This window comes from Oncorhynchus masou, chromosome 21 (genome assembly GCF_036934945.1).
Source record: "Oncorhynchus masou masou isolate Uvic2021 chromosome 21, UVic_Omas_1.1, whole genome shotgun sequence".
Taxonomy (NCBI): Eukaryota; Metazoa; Chordata; class Actinopteri; order Salmoniformes; family Salmonidae; genus Oncorhynchus; species Oncorhynchus masou.
This window is the reverse complement of record NC_088232.1, coordinates 23,302,052-23,327,264: the sequence shown is the minus strand read 5'-3', so window position 1 is coordinate 23,327,264 and position 25,213 is coordinate 23,302,052. Positions and strand designations below refer to the sequence as shown.

General features: G+C 43.4%; 2 protein-coding genes across 4 annotated transcripts in view; both read left to right on the top strand.

The window, feature by feature from the left end:
- kiaa0586 (KIAA0586 ortholog) overlaps positions 1-25,213 on the top strand; it is a 122,611-nt gene that overhangs the window by 4,436 nt on the left and 92,962 nt on the right. For all 3 annotated transcript variants that reach the window (XM_064927815.1, XM_064927816.1, XM_064927814.1), the window contains exons 8-9: positions 62-244; positions 10,587-10,719. In XM_064927815.1, the coding sequence (XP_064783887.1) occupies positions 62-244; positions 10,587-10,719 (316 nt within the window). The remainder of the gene's footprint in view (positions 1-61; positions 245-10,586; positions 10,720-25,213) is intronic.
- On the top strand, positions 15,934-19,110 carry irf2bpl (interferon regulatory factor 2 binding protein-like). Its single transcript, XM_064927820.1, has one exon. The coding sequence runs from the start codon at positions 16,433-16,435 to the stop codon at positions 18,440-18,442; it is 2,010 nt and encodes a 669-aa protein (XP_064783892.1). The 5' UTR covers positions 15,934-16,432; the 3' UTR covers positions 18,443-19,110.

Sequence of the window (25,213 nt, the reverse complement as noted above, 5' to 3'; positions counted from 1 at the left end):
GTGTCCAAACTTTTAACTGGTACTGTATGTCATCTGCTTTGTATCTCCTCTTCTTCTGAAGCATCTCCAGACCCATCTAGCCAGCAGAGGGGAGGAGAGGGTAAGAGCCCTCTGGAGACCCCAGCTCCTCGCAGGGTCATCCCAAAGCCTACGCGCTGGAACACCACCAACGTCCGGAACACACAGAGCACTACACAGCAGCACAGCTACAGGACACAGAAAACACCTCACACAGCACAGCAAGGTTAGTCATCAGTGTCTCTGCATCTGTTAAGTCATGGGCTGTCTGAAATGGCACCCAATTCCCCATATAGTGCACTTCTTTTGAGCTCTTTTGAGTCTTATGGGTCCAGGTCAAAAGGAGTGTGCTATATAAGGAATATGATGCCATTTTGGATGTACCCATGGGTTTCTATGGATTTCTTGTCAGATGCAAGTCCTTTATATTTCCACCTCTTGGGGGCAGTAGCGTCACTCCAACCTTCTGGCTCTTTAGGAAGCACAGGCTTCTTTCTGCAGGAGATTTGAAAAAGGCAGTGTTTATTCCAAAACTCTGAAAACAGGGTTTGATCATAGGCTTTAATGTCACTGTGTTTTTTCCTGTCTTTGTTGATTTCTGTGATGGCTATTTTTCTTTGTCACCCCATGATGAGATGGAATTAGGGCTCACCCCATTTGTCGATTGTTTGTATGATATTTCGGCTGATGGCCGACCAAGGTTTCTTTAGTCGAGCAGCAGCACATTTTATAACTTTTAAAATCATGGTGTACAAGACAACAGTCTGATTGGCGCCTGTCTGAGTGGACTGATCCATTGTGGAAGCTGTGGGGATGGCACAGTCCATCACTCTAAGACATGTGCTACTGAAATTGTATATGGTTATATTATGTAAGAACAATGGTGCAATACTAATACAAATTATACTATTTTATAACAAATGCGCTTTCCCCCGCGTTGGATAGTGGTCGCTGTCCGCGGTTCTGAAACGCATCCGTGCGCTATTGAATTGGCGCCTTTTCCTAGACCATGTTGCTATGTGGATAATAGCAAAGTTAACCAGCATATTGGTGTTGAGAACAATGCGGTGGAGGCAGCAGCAGAATGAGGAGACTAGAAAACAACCTGTGCCTTATTGTCTAAGAAAAGTGAGTAGAGAGGAAACCCAAACTTAGTTAATAATCAACAGCCTAACTGATACATGTGCCTGGCTATATATATATATATATATATATATATATATATATATATATATATATATATATATATATATATATATACAGAAATAAAACAGATCCTGCTTCTGTTGCCTGTTTGAGTGTTTGTTTAATAGCCTACTGATTCCGTAAACGGCAAGCCTCATGAAACCCACGTGTCCGATAAATAATTTCACAAAATTGTCTGTTTTTAATCTTTGCCACGCTGTAATAAAGGCTTTAGGGTTTTTTGTTAGACCAGCCTCTGGCATTATTTATCATTTATTTCGTGTTTACGCTGTTCCAACTTGTCCGGAAAATTATGTTTATAATAATGATGATAACCCAATTTCTTTCCTTGGTCTCCTTATTGTTATTATGATCGTCATTATAATAATAAGTCATGTCATTATCATGAATAGGCTTAGTAAAGCAGCCTTGTATATCCACAATAGAGCTGTAGGCCTAAGAGCACATCCTGTTTACTTAAGCCTATATTTTAATACTTATCTAGGCTGCTGTGTACGAAATGTATTTGTTCATGTCATCAAACAGCATACGAGTTATTCATGATTTCAAATGCAATCGAGCATTTTAGTTTAAAAATAACAACGCAGACATTGAATAGTAGGCGTAAACAAAAAAATATTTCTGAAAATGCATTCACAAATGAATGCGGTGTTGTTGTTTTTTTTGTCTTTCCATTTTGCTGTCACGCGCTATGGTGTTCAGCGTTTGTTAGAACCAATTTATTGATGTGATTATGACAGGCTATAGGTCAGGCCCTATTGGTCACGTGCATGCGATGCTTACATGTGTCGTAAAGAGAGCACGGGTTGAGGGAAGAGGGAATGTTTTTCCTAAACAAATGAGGGATTTTAGTAACAACCTGTCAGTCAGACATGGCTGTGTTAGGTTGCAGCTTCAGCAACACGGACAGCGCCATACACACTGTTGATGTTCTGTGGTCGGTCGCTAGAGCAGTGAGGAGAGCGAGACAACCGGAGCGAGCCAGTCACTCCCTGTCTTTTTTTCCTCTTTTTCTTTTTTTACACAGCGCAAGCAAGTCTGAGCCTGGCCCGGCACAATCAAATCAATTGCTGGTCGGACGCTTTAGTCCGTTTGTGTGTCTTAATTATTTCATCAAACAGTTTGCTTAAAGCATCAGACAAGCTCAGTGCATTTAGTTGATTTGATTAAAACACATAGGATTTGTCTATATATGGAAAAATACATGTTTGAACGTTTTAAACCAATCGATTGGTAGAAAGAACAGACGACTCTTGGTCGACCAATATTTTTTTACCTCGGGGACAGGCCTAGATGGAATAGGAAAACAACTCTTACTTTCAACCTCGGTTCATTCAACAAATAACCAGATGCCTTCTGTACTCCTCTGTTTGACAAGGTCTCGTTATTTACAAGAATGTCATTAATAATTTTGTGTCGATGCCAACTCAACACATTTCCATTTGGTCATTTTCAACACAATACTGCAGTTAGGTCAACACTTGTTGTACTGTCAGTATCTGCATTCCAGAATATATCTCAAATGTTACCCACTGAATTGAAAACCTGCGCTTTGTACAACTAGCCAGACTGCACTGTGTGTTTTGGAATTATTGTCTGTCAATATTAAGCATTCATTACAAGTAGACCTACGGCTGACTTCTGAACATATTGTTTGGACAGGTTGTGTGATACAATGATAAATACATACCATACATACAGCTCATGTTTTGGTCGGTCCGTCGCGTCTCCGTCTTGGTTTTGTGATAATCGTACTTAATCTCCCTGTGTTTGGCTCTGTTGGCCGAATACCAAGACTACTTTGAATTATTACAATGGCCGCTGGGCCCTGCTTGGTCTCCCCAGCCACAAGTCTTGGAATGCAGCCTCCTCCTGATCACTGGAGATGTGAATTACATCCATACAAAGCACCATTGACTAAGGCCACATTTTAACAGTGTAGGCGGGAACTCGTGGTATTCTTGAGGGAAAAGGTTCGCACCACATGAATATATACTGAACAAAAATATAAACGCATGTAAAGTGTTGATCCCATGTTTCATGAGCTGAATCAAAAGATCCCAGAAATGTTCTATACGCACAAAAAGCATATTTTTCTGTTTTACACACATTTGTTTACATCCCTGTTCGTGAACATTTCTCCTTTGCCAAGATAGTCCATCCACCTGACAGGTGTGGCATATCCAGAAGCTGATTATACAGCATGATCATTACACAGGTGCACCTTGTGCTGGGGACAATAAAAGGCCACTCACAACGCCATAGATGGCATGCTGACTATGGGAATGTCCACCAGAGCTGTTGCCAGAGACTTGAATGTTAATTTCTCTACCATAAGCCACCTCCAACATCATTTAAGAGAATTTGACAGTATGTCCAACTGGGCTCACAACCGCAGACCACGTACGTTTATGGTGTCGTTTGGGCGTGCGGTTTGTTCATGTCAACATTCTGAACATCCCTATGGTGGGATGGGGTTATGATATGGGCAGGCATAGGCTACGGACAATGAACACAATTGCATTTTATCAATGGCAATTTGAATACACAGAGATACCGTGACGAGATCCTGAAGTCCATTGTGAGGCAAATGCTTTTTTTAAAGGTGTCTGTGACCAACAGATGCATATCTGTATGCCCTTTGATGTGAAATCCATAGATTAGGGCCTAATTCATGTATTTCTATTGACTGATGTCCTTATATGAATCTCTGAAATTGTTGCATTTATATTTTTGTACAGTATATTAACTCTTTACCGCTGTTATATTGTGCTGGCTGCCAATATCCATTCAGTTGCATGGGAAGATTAGGTCCTGCTCCTCTTTCTTGGTGTAAAACTCATTTAAGGGTGAAACCATTCAGGTGAAAACAATGGCTGGTGCACAGCTGTGTAAGTATAGACAAACAGACAGAAAGGCAGACTGCGCCCTTCAGTGCTTCAGTTTATTGATTTTATTTTAGGGCTCCCGAGTGGCGCAGCGGTCTAAGCCACTGCATCTCAGTGCAAGAGGCATTACTACAGTCCTTTGTTCGAATCCAGACTGTATCACATCTGGCTGTGATTGGGAGTCCCATAGGGTGGCGCACAATTGACCCTGCTTCGTCCGGGTTTGGCCGGAGTAGGCTGTCATTGTAAATAAGAATTTGTTCTTAACTGACAATTGATAGCCATCACTCTTGAAATACTTTGTGAACAAATAGTTGGCTTTTTAACCAGTTGATTGATAGGGCAAAATTTAGATTTCCACCAAAATTAACTTGTTGCATAGTTTCAGAAAGGTCTGGAACTCACCTTTCTGGTAAAAAATAGTTATAAATTGCTGAGGTGTACTCACTTTTGAAGACACAAACTCAAGTATATAGTACAATACAATTTTTCCCCCCCTATTCAACAAAAGTTGGGCAATGGGGCCTGAAATGACTGATTCTTTTGAAATATAGTAACATTTAAATTATAAACGACATACTATAAGATTTCACCTTTCTTATAACTGCATAATACATATGACCATACTTCCATGGTGACCAAACCGGACGCGCGCACGTTGATTTTGTTCCCTCGCACCAGAAGTGATCAGGACACACAGGTTGAAATATCAAAACAACCTCCAAATCAATTATTAATTTGGGGACAGGTCAAAAATCATGAAACATTTATGGCTATTTAGCTAGCTAGCTTGCTGTTGCTAGCTAATTTGTCCTGGTATATAAACATTGGGTTGTTATTTTACCTGAAATGCACAAGGTCCTCAACTCCGACAATTAATCGTTTCTCGTCATCTCTCCTCCTTCCTTAAGGCTTCTTTTTCCTCTTTGGACTTTATATGGCGGTTGGCAACCAACTTTACAGCATTTCTACAACCTACTGGAGTGTGGACCTAAATTCATCTTTCAATCACCCATGTGGGTATATGCTCCTAAAAACCAATGAGGAGATGGGAGAGGCCGGACTTGTCGAGCGTCACAAATAGAACCAATTTCTATTTTAGCGCCTGGCCACACAGATGCTCACTGATTCCCACAAGCAGTATGGATGCAATGATTGAATAACATGTATGTGTAAATTTATTTTGCAACGCATGCGACGCAAGCGGTGTAGTACAATATTGACTCTATTTCATATAACTGAAGACAGAGAATTTTCCTCCTAAACGTCCATTCAAATGGTGTCCCGTTGCAACTTCAGCTTTAAGCACAGTGATTTTGTCCGTCTGAGACCAAGAGAAAGTAGTCTTGTTTTAATTCTATTAAATTATTATTATTATTTTTCATGTTGAGAGCTCTAAATCATGCTGAGAATATCACAGCAAGATGAAACCACAACGGTTGGATTCTCTAGACTGTCAACTTTCATATGACATCTCACAGGCTGGGCTCTGTTGTTCAGAGGAAGAGCAAATGTATTCTTTGCCTGGATAAACCAGAAAATGTGGCACATCACTCCCTATGCAAATGTGGGGTGTGAAACCTGACACTTCAAGTCGGTTCCGCTGACAGAGTGGAAGCGGAGGGCAGACAGATGGGTCTTTCTAGCACGATAAGGCACGGGACCCTACGGCGCTCATAGAGCGCTTTGTGCACCAAAATGTCAGTCGGAACCGGTCCAGAACCGCTCAAAGTTCCCCATATAGGGGACTTAACATCTGAATAGATGTGCCTTTTTGTTGATGTGGAGGTAATTGATGTTTCACATATAGATGTTGCAGCAAGCAAGTCAACTTCAAGACACCTATAAAGATCACCAGGGTTGAACAAATATAGTTCTTGTTGATAGTGTGTATATACACTCAGCCATTTTGAATGAGTGCACACTGACAACAACCGTACCTTCAGAAAGGTCATATAACTACTATTCTGGTCATTGTGTCATTCACCACAAGGACTATTACTGGCTCCTCCTCCTCCTCTGTCCTCTGTTCAACTGCAATTTGTGTGCAGTCTAGTGCTACATGTTGGGGAGAAAGATCAGTGCCAGGTTCTCTGCTATACCCTAGACACTGCCGTCTGAAAGCCTTGGACAGTCTTCCCCTTGAAATTGAATAGGCCTCCCTCTCTAGAATTGGTATCCATGGTGATGGGATGTGTGGGGGGTGAGCGGAGTGTTAATTATGGCTTCGAAATCATCCGTGTGTGTGTGTCTGTCTGTATGGGTGGATCGTGAGCGGGTGCTGTCAGAAATGAAGGGAGACATTTGGGAAATGCGTTGGTCTTGTAAGATTGACTCGATACCCTTGCTTTGTTTGGCCAACAGTGTTACTTGACCAGCCTCTCTATTAAAGCCCGTAATGCAGTCAGAGGGACACAGTCGTGATAAGGGAATGCACTGAGTACGTGCATTTAACATTTGTATCGAATAGCGGTCTGTTCACATATTTTTAAATGTACATTGTCAGATCACTTGGATTTATCATCGCTTGCAATTTCTATCCATTAGAATTTATTCTAGCGGCATAACAAGCACGGTGATGGAATGTACTTTATGTACTACACATATTTGGTGTGACTAACTGGTTATTGTAGTGATTAGAGCATGTTTGAGGGAGAGGGAGGATGTTGTTAGCCTGGCAGACTCGACCCACGTGACTCATAGCGCAGGGAGAGCTGTGAGACACTGGTCTGGAAAGGGGGCAGTTTGTTAATGCATTATTCACTCAGAAGTTGTGCGACGGGTTTGATTGGTTCTCACCAATTTTTTTGTGAATCGTTTTTTTTTTTTTTGGGGGGGGGTTGATGCCTCTCATTGTTTTTAATTTGAAAATCCAAATGTTGTAATGTTTGGGGGCTGTGTGTGAGTGTTTTAAGTGAGAAAGACACAGCGAAGAGCTAACCAGTAAAAGCACAGCCCCCTTCATTATGGACGCATTGTGCCAACAACATCAACGAGCCGTTCCATACTCTGTTAGGTGTTAGTCAGACTAGTATGTTATGCCATAAGATGTCTGAAGTGGCACCATTTTGTTGCTGGTAGTACCTCCAAACCAGTTGTCATGGCAACCTTGATATTTCTTCTCCTTTTGCAGTTTCTCTTTTTTTTATCTCTATTTTTCTTTTCACCAGCTGCCAAACTGCTCTCTTTGAGAATTTGCTATTTATAGTCCTTTGTTTCTCAAGCACATCATCAAACCATATGTGAAACAACCCATGACATGATTCAGGCCACTTACGATTGATCGCTCTTGTCGATTTCCAGAACACCGTCGTTTACACGATGTAAAACCTTCTGACATAATGACAAGATAATTGCAGTTCAAGGAGACCAGTGTGTGAACCGTCATTTTAGAATCAATGATTTATCTTGGAAATCAACAAACACAAGTGGGGTCAGTTCCTTCGCCAATCACGATGACTGACCACGGTATCGATTTGGTACCGAGACCCATGGTATCTGATTTCTGTAGATAAATGTGGAGGACTATCTAGATGTAGCTAGAATGCCTCAAATTACATGTCACACATCGCAGTGGCTTTGCCCTTCTCTGTTTCTCATAATTAATTCATGTTGAGGAATCTGACTGGAACACAACGGCACTACTTCCTTCCTGCTCTGGCCCTGAACAAGGCAGTTAACCCACCGTTCCTAGGCCGTCATTGAAAATAAGAATTTGTTCTTAACTGACTCGCCTGCTTAAATAAAGGTGAAATAGAAACGTGTCTTCGAGAAGCACTCGCTCGGTAATCTCCTATTTTTAAAATGTGATGTCATCTTCAAGTGTTTCATCATCGGTCATCCGGATGCACACAGACTAAGCCCCAGCCATACTAGAACCCCCACTCACACACACAGTTATAGCATTCATCTGTCAGCCTGGGCCTAATTCTGATGAATGACACAGACTCAGGACTAATTTTCTCCTCTGTGAGGGGTGTTTCCTCCCAGCACCAGATCACATGAGGTAAATGCCCCCCAAATGGTACCCTACCCTAGTGCGCTATGTAGGGAATAGGGTGTGAATTGGGATGTATTTGCTTTTCTGATCTGCATAAAAACACAGCATTTTAACGGTGACTTCACCGGGGTCCTCATTTTGGATAGCTTTTGTAGACTCATAATTACACCAGTGGAACACACCTTTATGATAAGCAAAGGAAATCTCTTAATGTGTTTTGGTAAGCATCCACTTTCTTCCGGGTGATCCAAAACATGACTTCGTAGTTTAAGTTACTTTATAGAAGGTTCTTTTTATAATTTCCTTCAGCCAAGTCCACCATTTTAGGTTTTGCCACTCATCATTGATTGGATTCCATGCTGCCATTACAATGCCTGAGAAATACCACTTCGGGTCATGTCTGGCCCCTGTAGAGATGCCCTTTTGAACAGAAATGGCAGACTATATATTATTAGCGTGGTGCTCTTACCTGCCATGGCCTGAGCTGCAGCTGATGGTCAGCAGGGGGCGTGGTGGGGCATGCATTACTAGCTGATGGAGGGCAATCAGGCGACCAATTCTTTCATTCAGCAGTGCCCCCCCCCCCAAGTGTCTGGTGAACGAGATTTCCAGGTACTAAACCAAAATAAAGAGTATTGCACAGTGTGGGAGAAATATATTATGTCTATGCACCACATTGCTTTGTTTGAAATGAGTTGGCAGAGTTCTTTGCGGTTTTACAAGTATATTGCTTTGTTTGTTTGAATATTTGCTGGCACTATCCAGTGCGACATGATGTTGTACAACATCCAGTTGTAATTATATTGTAATAAGCACTTCACTCTGCTCAGAATCATTATATTTGTTGTGCTGGTGGAGAAAGTTTGTTTCCATGAAATTCCATTCAATTGCTTTTAGTCCTACTTGATTCAACATAGTGTGATAATGTTAAATATATGCCATTTAGCAGACACTAAATGTGCTCGAAAGCGACTTAGTCATTCTTACATACGGGTGGTCCCTGTAATTGAACCCAGAATCCTGGTGTTGCAAGCACTATGCTCTACCAACTGAGCTGTAGAGGACAGCATGTTAGAGCAAAGATTGTCTATTATATTGACGAGGTAGTCAACGGAACATTCTAACAATGGAAATACATCAAAGATTGAAGGCAGGTGGGAGGAGGTGAGATCAGGTGGGACCATTCTAGCCAAAGAGAGGGCAGATATGCGTGTGAACAGGCCATAGAGATAGATAGAGGACTCAGCTTTGTATCTATATCATTATAGCATCTGTGACAGCATGGCCGTGCCATTGAGGCTATCTCCGTTTTAAAGTAGTCAATTTTCTTTTTCATTGGCTGATGTCTCCCAACTCATAGGAATCCTCACCCTGTTAACTACTTTAAAATGGTGCAAGCCCTCAATGGCAATGTCCGTGCCAGAACGGGTTATATCCTTGATGAGCCCTCCTATCTTTCTCTATGACAACAGGCACAACTCAGATGCTGTAGTCTCTTTTTTTCCCAAAGTAGCCGAAATACCATGTGCATCCACTTATATCAGTGCATTCTTAACAACCTCACCATTACGAAACTTCTATTCGATCAAATAAGCCTCACTTAGCAAATTATAGATGTATTTGCATTATTATTATTTTTTACATGTATTCGACAGTCATTGACCTCCATCCAAAAATTCCTCACTTCATAGACTTATTTTCATTGACAGATTTTGGGCGGAGTAAAACCTCTCGCTTCCTGACTGGTTGGAGTCAATATTGTTTTAAGTGGGAAGAGACCTTTCTCCTTTGACCAAAGGAAATGATTATGCTAGCTAGACCATACAGACCAGGTCTAGGATTTCGTTTCAACTAGGCACCACACCTGACCAACTGAGCTAATTGACCAGTTCAGTGATTTTCTAAATTCAACAACAACTGGTCTTCAAGGTCATTTAAATCAAAAACATTAAGTGCCTGTTGCACTCCAGGACCAGGGTTGCCTACCCCTGTACCAGACAGGCAGAGTGTTCTATCCATATGTTATGCGTATGTTATCCATATGTGTATTTAACTGATTTCACTCTCTCTCTGTATTCTTTAGATTCTATGGGTGTCATACCCCTGACTGAGCTAAGCATTCCAATACATTGATGACAATGACTATGAATACAACCAATATATCACCCATCTGCCTTTTACTCATGAACTCGTTAGCCTAGGGAGAAAAGCCATTTGGATCCAACAATCGATATTGATGCAATTTCTGTGTGACAAAGTCGGTAGTATAGCAAATGATCCACAGAAGAAAGAGATTGCGATGAAAATGTAAGCAGAAACCCATGAGGCCCTGTGAAGCAATCAGCTCATCGTGCGATGTGAATTCCTGTGTCCCTGTGTAGAATACTGTGAGAGGGGGAGATAAAGTGCTGACTGAGCTGATGCAGGTGTCTGAGACTGAGTGGCTGATTGCTGGTGTCTCTCTGTCTCTGCAGGAAATGGCAGACTTCTGGAGGCTATCCCTAACAACAGCAACAGCTTGGCAACCAGAGGTGTGCAGCAGCAATCTTCTGCGAGGGCTGCCATGGCAACGCCCAACGACGGCTGCCAGCAACCAGCGCAATCCAGGTAAGGGAGAAAGAAAACAAAAATTGTGGTCAGTCATTTTTTTCAGGATTTGAAAGAATCATTGGATATCTTTTGTCTTTGAATTTGTCCTCCCTAATTTTGCCCATTAATCTTTGACTGTGATTATTTCATACGCTCTAATATGTACACTACCATTCAAAAGTTTGGGGTCACTTAGAAATTCTTGTTTTTGAAAGAAAAGCGCATTTTTTGTCCATTTAAAATAACATAAAATGGATGAGAAATACAGTGTAGACATTGTTAATGTTGTAGCTGGAAACTGAGGATTTTTTAAAATGGAATATCTACATAGGTGTACAGAGGCCCATTATCAGCAACCATCACTCATGTGTTCCAATGGCACGTTGTGTTAGCTAATCCAAGTTTATCATTTTAAAAGGCTAATTGATCATTAGAAAACCCTTTTGCAATTATGTTAGCACAGCTGAAAACTGTTGTTCTGATTATTAAAGCAATAAAATTGGTCTTTAGACTAGTTGAGTATCTGGAGAATCAGCATTTGTGGGTTTGATTACAGGCTCAAAATGGCCAGAAACAAATAACTTTCTTCTGAAACTCGTCAGTCTATTCTTGTTCTATGAAATTAAGTCTATTCCATGTGAGAAATTGCCAAGAAACTGAAGATCTCAAACAACGTTGTGTACTACTCCCTTCACAGAACAGTGCAAACTGTCTCTAACCAGAATAGAAAGAGGAGTGGGAGGGGAGGCCCCGGTGCACAACTGAGCAAGAGGACAAGTACATTAGAGTGTCTAGTTTGAGAAACGGATGCCTCACAAGTTCTCAACTGGCAGTTTCATTAAATAGTACCTGCAAAACACCAGTCTCAACGTCAACAGTGAAGAGGCGACTCCAAGACGCTGGCCTTCTTGGCAGGGCCTCCCACTCCTCTTTCTATTCTGGTTAGAGACAGTTTGTGCTGTTCTGTGAAGGGAGTAGTACACAGCGTTATATGAGATCTTTAGTTTCTTTGCAATTTCTCGCATGGAATAGCCTTCATTTTTCAGAACAAGAATAGACTGATGAGTTTCAGAAGAAAGGTCTTTGTTTCTGGCCATTTTTAGCCTGTAATTGAACCCACAAATACTGATGCTCAACTGGTCTAAAGAAGGACAGTTTTATTGCTTTTTAAAATCAGAACAACAGTTTTCAGCTGTGCTAAAATAATTGCAAAAGGGTTTTCTTATGATCAATTAGCCTTTTAAAATGATAACCTTGGATTAGCTAACACAACGTGCCATTGTAACACAGGAGTGATGGTTGCTGATAATGGGCCTCTGTACGGCTATGTAGATATTCCATGAAACATCTGCCGTTTCCAGCTACAGTAGTCATTTACAACATAAACAATGTAAAGACTGTATTTCTGATCAATTTGATGTTATTTTAATGGACAAAAAATGTGCTTTTCTTTCAAAAACGAGGACATTTCTAAGTGACCCCATACTTTTTAATGGTAGTGTATATTATTGGCATACAGTATGCTTAAAACAGAGCAAAGGAGAATAGGGACAATGCTTTTCAAAGACCTTTACAATTTCAGCTTTAAAGGGATAAAGGCTGTATTTTCTCAACTCTAAGAACAGCTTAAGTTAACAAGGTGTGTGTGTGTGTGTATAAAGAATATTTGCATAAAAGGAAAGCGCAAAGGAGAGAGAGAGAAAAGTAGATACAGTTATTTACAGGACCACTCCAGTCTGCCACCTAGCTCAGAATGATCCCCATGACAACGACAGCGGCATTTATCATCTCCATCTGAGAGTGAGAGGAGAGAGTAGGTAAAGTAGTCTTCAGTGCATTCGGAAAGTGCTCAGACCCCTAAACTTATTCCACATTTTGTTACATTACAGCCTTATTCTAAAATGGATTCAATTAATGTTTTTTCTCCTCAATCTATACACAATATCCCATGACGACAAAGCGAAAACAGGTTTAGACATTTTTGCACATTTATATTTTTAAAAAGGATACCTTATCTACATTAGTATTCAGACCCTTTGCTATGGTACTCTGTATTGAGCCCAGGTGCATCCTGTTTCCATTGATCATCCTTAAGATGTTTCTACAACTTGATTTGGAGTCCACCTGTGGTAAGTTTTATTGATTGGACTGGGGAAGGGTACCAAAAAATGTCTGCAGCATTGAAGGTCCCATAGAACAACATGGCCTCCATCAGAAGTTTGGAACCACCAAGACTCTTCCTAGAGCTGGCCGCCCAGGAAAACTGAGCAATCGGGGGAGAAGGGCCTGGTCAGGGAGGTGACCAAGAACCCGATGGTCATTCTGAAGAATCTCCAGAGTTCCTCTGTGGAGATGGGAGAACCTTCCAGAAGGACAACCATCTCTGCAGCACTCCACCTATCAGGCCTTTATGGTAGAGTGGCCAAACAGAAGCCACTCCTCAGTAAAAGGCATATGACAGCCCGCTTGGAGTTTGCCAAAAGGCACCTAAAGACTCTCAGACCATTAGAAACAATATTCTCTGGTCTGATGAAACCAAGATTGAACTCTTTGGCCTGAATGCCAAGCGTCACATCTGGAGGAAACCTGGCACCATCCCTACAGTGAAGCGTGGTGGCAGCATCATACTGTGGGGATGTTCAGCAGCAGGGACTGGGAGACTAGTCAGGATCGAGGGAAAGATGAACAGAGCAAAGTACAGAGAGATCCTTGATGAACACCTGTTCCAGAATGTGCAGGACCTCAGACTGGGGTGAAGGTTCGTCTTCCAACAGTACAATGACTGGGACAAGTCTCTGAATGTCATTGGAGTGGCCCAGGCAGAGCCTGGACTTGAATCCAATCGAACATCTCTGGAGAGACCTGAAAATAGCTTAGCAGTGATGCTCCACATCCAACCTGACAGAGCTTGAGAGAAAATGCAGAGAAGAATGGAAGAAACTCCACAAATACAGATGTGCCAAGCTTGTAGCATCATACCCAAGAAGACTCGAGGCTGTAATCACTGCCAAAGGTGCTTCAACAAAGTACTGAGTAAAGTGTCTGAATACTTATGGATAATGTGATATTTTTGTTTTTAATTTTTAATAAATGTACAACAATTTCTAACAACCAGTTTTTGCTTTGTCATTATGGGGTATTGTGTGTAGATTGGGGGGGGGGAATTTAATCCATTCTCGAAGAAGTCTGAATAAGGCTTTTTCCACCATGTGGAAATAGTCAAGGCCTCGAATACACTGTATCTGCATGCTGCTGGCAGTCTGCCAACATCTCAAATGAAAGAGCACTTTGAACTGCTGCCAAGTTTGGAGGAAAAGAGGAGCTGTCAGGCCTGCTTAATGTTGGCAGTTTGTACTTGGCAAGTCTCACCTTTTCCCAGAATTCATCTGTCTGGCAACTTGCCAGGTGCTTAGCGGAAGCAAAAAATTAACCCCTACGCTTGACTGTGTGGGCCCCGCAAAATTTTCCACAAAGAGGGAGAGCGAGAGAGAGAGAGCTCAAGTTGGTGTGTGAGCAGCTCAGTGTATGCATGAGGGACCGTGGGGATTGCACAGGATCCTTTCAGGAAGGAGGGGAGCTCGAGGCTGGTGCTGAGGCAGACAGTGTGTAGAGTTATGTATCTGGTTGTTTTTGAAGTCATCCGAGGCAGAATTAGATGATTTTAATATTGCCGCGATGTTGAGTTCAGCAAATTATATTTAAACTGCAGAACGACCACTTACATGGATGGATACATGTCGCTGGATAGTTTGTTGATGTGGCATAGTTTTCTTATACGCTTATGTTTTAAGTCCATCCATATGTCTACAACACTGTGTTGCCACATGCTTTGAGGATCATTGACCTTTTATAACTGTACGATTGTGTCCACGCTCGTCAGGCACAACTATTGATAGTGTTGGAGTAGTATTGAGCTTAGTGTTGGAGTAAATGGAACAAACCGACTTTTCTCTTCCCCGGCCCAGGTCTGTGTCTGCTCCAATTCTGTTGACTGATGATGGCTGTCTCTTTCATTGCCTGTCCTTCACAATCCCTGGAGCACAAATAAAGTGACAGTTGTCCACATAACAATCTCAGCTGCTGCCTGCTGCTGGTAGTCATAGAGCCTGCTCTGTCTGGCACCGACTCTGAAGAAAAACACCAATCCATCTTTTCTTTTAGTCCTGTCATTGTTTCTAGCTTCCCCCGCCACTGGATGGGCTGGGAGAAAAATCATGTATTGCTGATGATTTTATATTGGGTATATAGTTAAGGAAGGCAGTTAATATGTTGAAGTGCAATCATCTAATTTGGTCTGACTTTGCATCCTACGTGCTTCGCATATTTCATATACTGTGACTTCAGAGACATTATCAGTGTTTGTAAGTACAGTCTGTACTGTACTCAAAACACCGTATTTACAACTACTCACCAATGTGCACCAATGTGCACCATTGTGCACACAGTACCCATTTAGCCTAAAAGCACGGTACAGTGAAAGCAACATTGTTTTGGGAAAGCGGCGGCATGGCGCTGACTCTTTCTTGACCAAGGCCATACTTGGCCCCTTCTTGGCTGGACGGAGGGAACACACCACCACCGTTCAGTACTGTGCCAGCGGTATGTGTAGACTGCAATATATTACTTTTCTTCCCCCCTCCCTCTGCTGCCTTACGCTGTTTTTCTTCCTCTTCCAGAAAATTCTGCTCCGCCTGCCTACTGGGTGTTGTTAATCAGGAAGGGGAGACTAGGGAAAGGGGGGAGGATGGATGGGGCGCAGTGCAGACTATGCTTGTCTGTACATAGGTTAACAATCAACATGTTGGGAACCCCTAGCTCGTGCTCAACTAGCCCAGTGTAATTATTACAGAGGGTATTGCTGAGCTACCGCGATTTATTTTAGCCATCACACTGTGCTTTAAAAAACAACAACATGTTCTTATGCATACAACGGTTATTGTAATCACTCACATGCAATGCATCGGTTGCCAAATGCAATCAGATTAGCAGCATATTTTGGTCAGAAATGAACTGGATTACATAAAAGTAGACAACAGCCACGCGTTTGTATTTTAACCAGGCGTTTTGTTTGATTCAGTGAGTAGTTTGATATAAAATAATGTATTATTCTGTCCTTGCATCATTGCAAGCACGACGCATAAGAAATTAGTTTGTTTCATTATCATACATTGTTTTACCATATTGAAGGTTTAGTTTTGCTGACATGAGCAACAGTAACCTGTTTGAAACAGAATAAATGTGTATTTAATAATAATGAATGGTATAATGATTACATCTAATATAAATGCCAATATTGTGCAAACCCGTATTCTGCTGCATGTAATTTGGTCAGCATCGTGCGCTCGTGTAGCCGAGCTCCCAGTCCATTCAGAAGATTAGGAGGGAGTGGTTTGAGTTTGCGCGTTTGGAAAGCAACAAGTGGCATGTCATTTGTTTCAAAGGAACTGCGGAACGTGGTGCTTGCGTCACTGCTCCAGCCAGGTGGCATTCCAATTGGGGAGAGGAGACGTGGAGGCACAATCAAAATTCTAAATCACAAACTAAGTAAGGATGTGGAAGCGCGCTTAAAGCAAATTTCATTCTTACAACCCAACACTGCAAGTCACTGGCATCAGAAGTCAGGAGAGGAGCAGGAAAGAAGAGGGTTTATTTTGTGTGGCAAATTCACGGACTGAAAAGAATTCCAAACGAAGAATCTGGGGGAAAAGGACCAAGGCAAGGGACATTAAACATGTCTTCTGCACAAGTATCGTCATCTCGGAGACAGTCATGTTACCTGTGCGATTTACCCCGTATGCCGTGGGCTATGATATGGGATTTTACGGAGGCAGTGTGCAGGGGTTGTGTGAATTATGAAGGTGCGGATCGGATCGAGTTTGTTATCGAAACTGCACGCCACCTCAAACGAGCTCATGGTTTCCAAGGGGGGAGATCCCCCGGTCCACCACCGCCGCCCACAGTAAAAACACAGTCGGCAATATCAGCCAAGGAGACGGTGCAAATCAGCCATGTGGATGGACCCTCTAAACAACAACAGTCGGGGATGGACCGCTACTCTCTGAGTGCGGAAAGACCTCGCTTTGACTACTCCAGTATTGGCGCCCATGCCAGCAGACTTCCCAATGGAATGAGCGGTCCAAATGGGTTCCCCAAACCGGACGATGGTCCCCCAGAACTGAACCGACAGAGCCCGAACTCCCGTCGGAGCCACGGTCTCGCTGCGGTCCCTGGACAAATGAACGTTCCCCCCAACCTTCTCCCACAGACCATGTTGAATGGACCCTCCTCGGCAACAGCCATAGCCCCGCATAGCCTGTCCAGCCGCCCCCCTCCCCCATCCATTGTGGGACCCTCTTTGTCCATGGCCGCTCAGTCCATGTCAGAACAAGGTAAACGACCAGGTTCTGTGTCGAGCACTGACCAAGAGAGAGATCTGAAAGAGAAACAGCGTAACGCAGAGGCTTTGGCTGAGCTCAGTGAAAGTTTAAGGAACAGAAACGAAGACTGGGGAAACAAACCCAAAATAGTAAGGGACACTTTAGTTACTCTTTCGAACAGCTCCCCGTTTGATGTGAGATTTAAAAAGGATCATTCACTCGTGGGTAGGGTGTTTGCTTTCGATGCAGTGTCAAAGCCTGGAATGGACTATGAATTGAAAATATTTGTCGAGTACCCAAGTGGATCTGGTAATATATTTTCCAGTGCATCAGGGGTGGCCAAACAAATGTATCAGGACTGCATGAAAGACTTTGGCAGAGGGCTTTCCTCGGGCTTTAAATATTTGGAGTATGAGAAAAAACATGGTTCGGGGGACTGGCGACTCCTGGGTGATTTGTTGCCCGAATCCGTCCGATTCTTCAAAGAGGGGCTGGGGGTTGAAATGTTGCCTCAGCCCTACATCGATGCCAGCTGCCCATTGCTGCCCACTGCTTTGGTCAACATCCCTCGTGCCTTGCCATCTACGAGTGCACCGAGGACTGGCGTACGTAAGCGTAAAGCCTCCCCAGAACCTGACTCTGTAGAGAGCGCGCTGAAACTATCTGAACAAGAACAGCAGAGGCAGCAGTGGATGGCCAGCCAGAGTGAGGCGTTAAAACTGACCATGGCATCCGGATCATTCGGTGCCTCACACGGGGGACCTCCGCCGCTTGGCCCTGGCCATTCTGTTCACTCAAGTCGCGCCACACCCCCTGAATCTGCGCCCCAGAATGGACAGTCTCCAATGGCCGCGCTCATGTCTGTCGCGGACACGTTGGGTAATGCGCACTCTCCAAAGGACAACAACTCTGTTCACTCTACAACATCCACCAGGCATAACAACAGCAGCCCAGTCTCCCCAGCCTCTGTTTCTGGGCAGAGGCGTTTGGCTTCCCGTAACGGAGAGCTCAATCTGGCCGGGACTCCCTCTCAGTCCAATGCGCATTCTGGCATGGATCAGGTCCACGCGCAAAACATTCCAGATTCTCCCATGGCAAACAACGGACCTCTGTGTTGTACCATTTGCCACGAACGTTTAGAGGATACCCATTTCGTTCAGTGTCCGTCAGTTCCCAACCATAAATTCTGTTTCCCTTGTTCTCGAGAGAGCATCAAAGCGCAGGGAGCAACTGGCGAGGTGTATTGTCCTAGCGGAGAGAAATGTCCCCTGGTAGGTTCTAATGTGCCTTGGGCGTTCATGCAAGGTGAGATAGCAACAATATTAGCTGGGGACGTTAAGGTAAAAAAGGAGAGAGACCCATAGGTGTGATCTATGGCTTCCCATAGAAACGTGAATTTTAGTCGAATATATACACGTGTGATTACTCAAAACGGACAAAAATAGTCGATGTACAGAGACGTTCTCCACCTCATGTCTGTTTTTTTTTTAAACAAAGGAACATGTGATGTCATGTCGCCTAATGTTATGGAGGGTGTTTTGACGGGTAGTAGTGTTGTATTTGGGTGGCAGTGACGAGTTAAAGCACTAACTTTATAATCACTGCTGCAGTTTTATTCCTCCCAATTAATGCACTTCTCTCAGTATAAAAAGGCCAGTTTCTACTCCCAATGAATATATGTCTGTAAAATTAAACTACTCATAGTGAATATCCAATAACAGGTTACATTGCCCTAACTCCTGTATTGGGTACAAATCACTATGGGGACTTTTTTTTTCTTATTTTATTTCATATCTTTAATTTTTTGTTTTTTTTACAGCAAATATCTCTTTTCATCTTGTGATCAAAAATATTTTACTACGTGTTATTAATTTCTCTTCCAGATTGCTTTGATGATGCACGGATGCTTAAAAAGGTAGAGCAAAATGCTGTACATGAACGTAAACTGTTTGTTTATACATTTCTGTAGTAACAGAAGACTTGTAATGTGCCTTGGAGCTGAGTAAATTGTAATAAATTCCATTGATATTAACCCTGGGTGAAATGTCAGTTTTATTTAACAAGTTTAGACTGTTACAAACTCCGGGTTACCTGAGGTATAATTAATTATTCCTTTTAATTTTGCGTCCATTTTTCAACCATAGCATTTGAACTATTTACAATGTTGTCCCTGACATAAGTTTTGCTCTAATTGGAGATGACAACCTTTGTCATTAACATCTGGTTCAAAAGTGTTTTATATTCATAAGTGTTTATTACACACACACCTTGCTGCAAAGCCAAGTTAAAGCCAGGTTTTTATTCATAACCCCTTTCACTATGTCAAAGTAACATTGCTTTACATTCTACAGGGATGATCCCTGCTTAAATATTTTTCCATTTTAGATGAACGTTTTAGTCATTTAGCAGACACACTTGTCCAGAGCAACTTACAAGAGCAATTAGGGTTAAGTATCTTGCTCAAGGGCACATCGACAGATTCCCCCCTCCTTCCCCCCAAGTGAGTATCACTTAGTTGCATCTATCTGAATGGCAAATAGGTTCCTTGCATTGGATATGCCCACAATTTCAACGGCTGTGCCTCTCGGCAAGACAAGAAAAAGCGGCCTCAACAAGTTGGCATTGAATGTCATGTTGCTCTCCTCCAGGTGCTTGTAACAGTCAGCTGTTACGGCATGCTTCTCACTAACGACAGCTCATCTTTCTGATGGTTGTAGTATTGGTGCATGCTCAAGCAGTACTACGATTTCCCCGTGTTTACGCTGTGTGTGTGCGCTTCTGTCTGAAAATTGTTGCACATGCCTCCGTATAGCCAAAGGGAAGGCATTCCTCGTTTTCAATGCAGCAAGGCAGGCGGTCATTGGACACGGTTCCTCACTGTTCCATTGGCCGGTGATAATATAGATATATAGCACGGTTGGTGCATACCTGTTATGTAGCTGTGAGTCGCGCTTAATAGCCTAGCGCTGCTCTGGGTTATGGAGACAAATGGTCCTATGTACACACAGTCTGCAGCAGGCAGCATGGTTCCCAATCCCACGTGGCTCTGTGCCATGGAGCGCATAGAGCAGGTCGAGACTGGGAGGTCAGATAACCCCATAAATACCAACCAGGCTCAACTAGAGCCTTCTGTACGTGAGCTCGGGAAGAGATTAAGACAATGGCTGCTGTGTATGTCCCGGAAACATGTCACAAACTAGTATCCTCTTCCCAAGAGCACCAACCAATGTACATATATACTGGTTAATGGAGGAGAAGAGCTTTGATACGCCCGTTGAGGAGTATTTGGTCATGTGAAGGCAGCAGCCCAGATGAAGCCTAAACATTGGGCTGACGTGTCTGAGTTTAGATGGGGTCTGTCCTCCAGCCTGGGATTGTTGGAGGTGGCGGCCTTTGTACTTTATCATCCCTGCTCGTTGGTGGGTTATGAGATGGTTCTTTAGATAGAGAGGTGAGTAAGAACTTTTCCTCAGAGACTCCTGTCTTCTATGTAATGCTCCGACCGACTGCCCGTAGTTAGTTGTGAATACTCTGTCCTGGTTACCGTCCTTGTTTCAAAGTAGGGTTTTTACCGCCCTGGGGAATGCTATGGTCAAAATAATTGGTTGTACGCCAGAGGAAGACGGGGTTGTTAGTGTTGAGTTTCTCAAATTTGGTTCACACAAATTGGCTCATCAGTTCGAATAGAGAAAGCAGCTGTCTGAGTGAGTAAGCGACACCCCCTCCCCCCTTTCTCCAAGTCTGATTTAAAAACAAATCTCACACTCATTTTCTCACTTTTTTCATCTCCCAGACGGCATTATCCGACTATAGTATATCCAAAATAATCTCTCTATTTACTAACATGTGCACACCCCCAACAAAAACAGTCCTATAGAAACCTTAGGCTGGGATTGAGGCATTGAATCGTAGCGACCCATCTAATGGTGCATTGCAGTGCCTCAGTTTCCATTGGCCTATCTATCCCAGGTGCTGTGAGGCAACAAAGCACCTGATTTGGGATGGAACATGTCTCTATTGTCATGCTAAAACAGAACAGAGCAGCCCTTCCATGGTTAAGGTGCCTTTGGCTGTCTCAATACTTTAGGTTTCAGGTTGCAGTGTGCATGCAAAGGAGGGAGCAGAGGCACCTACTCACTCAGACACCCCTCAGGGAAGGATCTCTCTCTCTTCTCTTTCTCTCCCTCTCTTGCTCTCGACCTGTTTAGAATTCACAAGACTCCTCACTCGTTAGATTCAAATGCAGCCTCACACACACACACACACTCACGTCGTACCACCACCGCCTTCATTCTGAGTGCAAAACACTGTCTCTTTTCTTTTCTCTCCTTCAGACCTCTGAATTACCTGAGGTAACAAACTCTAGCCTCTCGCTAGATTGCGTCTGGAATAGCTGATATGTTGTGTGAAATCCCAGAATCGGTTTAGTTGATAAACACCTATACTTCTAGGTTGTCTGGTGAAAAAATGATGACTGTGAACTGAAAAGGGACCACATTTTCTTCAGACATTTTTCTGAAAGTGTCTATGTATATGCCCTCCCTTTGCAACTTCTAAGAATTGCACTGATCACATCTAATCGGCTCAAATACATGATTGAAAATATGGGCATTGCGAAAGTACGTCCGCGGCTCTTAGTGCCAAGCCGAACAGAGTGTGTGCAGTGTCATTGGGAGGAGGAGGAAGGCTGGTGTCGATGGAGTTGCAGGGGGTTTCTGCTCCATCACATAGACCTAGGAGGGGAGGCCAAGCGAAAGAGGTCCTGCTGGTGCAACAGACGTCTGTCTGTCTGTTGTGTCTATCCTCAACTTAAGTGGTTGACTGATATCTCTGATGTCTTGAATGATGATTTGCATCATTTCTTGGGGTATTGTCCCATAGGGCGGCGCACAACTGGCCCAGCGTCCTCCAGTTTGGGTTTGGCCTCGGTAGGCCCTCATTGTAAATAAGAATCTGTTGTTAACTGACTTGCCTAGTAAAAAAAAAAAAAAAACTGTAGAATGTAGTTTTTTTTTAACGAGGTTAAAGGGGATTTTGTGTTATTGCCGTGCATAACCACTTAAACAGTTAATTCCAGCACCTCGTGACACATTTACCTCCAGAGAACAAACATATAACTGCTCATAACAGCAGCTTCGTGATTATGAATGTTCTTCCGTTACAGTGTAGAAATATAATTCCAACCCCATTTCTCTCCTCAAACAAACCTAGTCTGGAGAGGCCAGGCTTTCAGTGGACTGTTTCAGCTTACATTCTCAAATCACATCAGTATGTTTTCCTTCTGTTGGCCAGCCAGGGATGCCAGCCTGTCTCCCCCTCCTCCCTTTCTCCCCAGCCAGGAAAAGTTTACAGCAGATGAAAATACCGCCTTCCCAAAGGTTACTCTGCAGTGCCACCGCTCTGCTCTGCTGTTGCCATGGGTTACCAGCCTTGTTCAAAACATCATTTATTCAGGAATGTGCTGCGGACACAACGGGGGGAGGGAGGGAGAGAGACGACAGACTGGTGGTTAACCCTGCGTGCGCTGGAAGGACGATGTGTTTCCCCTTACACAGACTCTCTTTTTGGTTAATTTGCGTCGTGCTTCGATTCAATATATATATATATTTTTGTTTTTTTTGTTTCATCGAATAAAATGTTGCCTGCTTTTGTTACTTTGCATTACTGGAGGTAATACTACATTACCCGAATAGCAACAAAACAATGTGCATGACATGCCTGGACGTATTCGGTGTGTCAAAGTATTTGTAACATATTGTTTACAAATGCACAAAAATCACAGGTCAGCTTTGAAATCCCAGCTTCCTTTATTCTCATAGAAACAAGCAAACCACTTTCATCTGGTCGAGACTCGAGCATGCTGTGTCTAGGGGGAGGGGAAGTGTGTGTGGGGAAAGGGTTTTGTTTTCCCTCCCAGTGTCTCAAAGCCCAGCCATTTATAGATGGTGATGTCAGCACTATCTTTCACAGCCCTGGGCCTCCTTACCAGATAATGTATGCACTCAAACATTCCTCTCTGGCGAATGAGCTGTCGGGAGCTGCAGGCGTGTGCCCTCCCTCCTGCCTCTTTGTGCGACGCACAGCCGCAGCGAAGAGAGGAATTTTTTTTTTTTTTTAATTCCCACTTATTTTCTCCTTCGTCCTCCCGCCTTATTTCTCAGAAAATAAAAAGAGCTGGAAAGACTGAGTTTTTATTTTATTTATTGTGATCTCTTTTTAGAGCGTCTTCACTCAATTGATTTGATAGTTAGCTGGACAAATAAATCGATGTTGAATGCGTATTTTCTTTGGTTTTAATCACCTTTGAGGGCTGATCTGCAACGTCCTACTCGTTTTACATATGCATTTAATCATATGTGTTGTTTCCACTAGTGCATTTTAAATTTGAATATAATGTGTGTATACATGTCTGTCCAATCGTCCTCTTATCAAAATAATGTTTTAAATTGGTTGGCAGAGATTATTTATTGTTAAAAATAAATGTCCAGTGCTGATACCCTTTGGAAAGAATTCCAAAACATTTGCTTTTCAAGGGAGATGCAGCCTACTGCAGCCATTCTGAAGTTAACCGCCAAATCTTAGAGGGGACCCCCTGTTTAGTGGGGCACAAATAAAGGGGTGTTGTTTTTTGAAACACTGACAATAAGGTCACCAGTTTTCTCCTCTAGTTTCAAATGCGAGCACCTTCAGATTTGATTATTTTTTTCTCTCTCTGTCCCGGCTGAAGTTAGCTAGTCTTGTTATACTCCTTATTGCATAATTCCTAATTTCTTCCTCATGTTTTTAAAGCCATCTGTAATTCTTCTCTCATGTTAAACGTGAGGAAGCTGGAGAAGGGAAGGAGTTAAACTCCACCCTCAACACTCTGTGTTAGTACTGCCCCTGCAGTCCCTGGCATGCAGGCTGGAGAAATGTAGCGCTTTCATTCTCTGCCTTGTTTACACCAGGCCCTGGCAGCCATCTTAGGCTGCTGCCACAAGCAAGGGAAGGGGCGCTGAGCTGCGTGCTCCTCGGGTTTCTCCCCAGCCCTCCAAGAGCACAGAGTTCAGACGGCAGACTGCCATGAATATCAACTACTACTGGGGCCCACTGTTCTCTGCAACATTCATCCCACAGATGAGAATGTTCTGTTCGTTCAGCCCTCAAGGATACAATGCTATATCTGCCTTTTTCCTGCACGCTCCCTTTCCCTCTAAGCTTCTGTTTGATATTTTGCATTGTTTGCATTATTTTTCTCCACACAGGTTTCTTGTAATATAAGGCTCTCCTTTTGTCTTTTGTTAATCCATATTTAGAAAGGCCTGACAGATAAGCACATGCTCCGGGGGAGTCAGTCGACTGTATATCAGATAGCACATGCTCCGGGGGAGTCAGTCGACTGTATATCAGATAGCACATGCTCCAGAGGGAGTCAGTCGACTGTGTGTCAGATGGCACATGCTCCGGGGGAGTCAGTCGACTGTATATCAGATAGCACATGCTCCAGAGGGAGTCAGTCGACTGTGTGTCAGATAGCACATGCTCCGGGGGAGTCAGTCGACTGTATATCAGATAGCACATGCTCCAGAGGGAGTCAGTCGACTGTATATCAGATAGCACATGCTCCGGGGGAGTCAGTCGACTGTATATCAGATAGCACATGCTCCAGAGGGAGTCAGTCGACTGTGTGTCAGATAGCACATGCTCCGGGGGAGTCAGTCGACTGTATATCAGATAGCACATGCTCCAGAGGGAGTCAGTCGACTGTATGTCAGATAGCACATGCTCCAGAGGGAGTCAGTCGACTGTGTGTCAGATAGCACATGCTCCGGGGGAGTCAGTTGCCTGTGTGTCAGATGGCACATGCTCCAGGGGGAGTCAGTCGCCTGTGTGTCAGATAGCACATGCTCCGGGGGAGTCAGTCGACTGTATATCAGATAGCACATGCTCCGGGGGAGTCAGTCGCCTGTGTGTCAGATAGCACATGCTCCGGGGGAGTCAGTCGCCTGTGTGTCAGATGGCACATGCTCCAGGGGGAGTCAGTCGCCTGTGTGTCAGATAGCACATGCTCCGGGGGAGTCAGTCGCCTGTATATCAGATAACACATGCTCCAGGGGGAGTCAGTCGACTGTGTATATCAGATAGCACATGCTCCA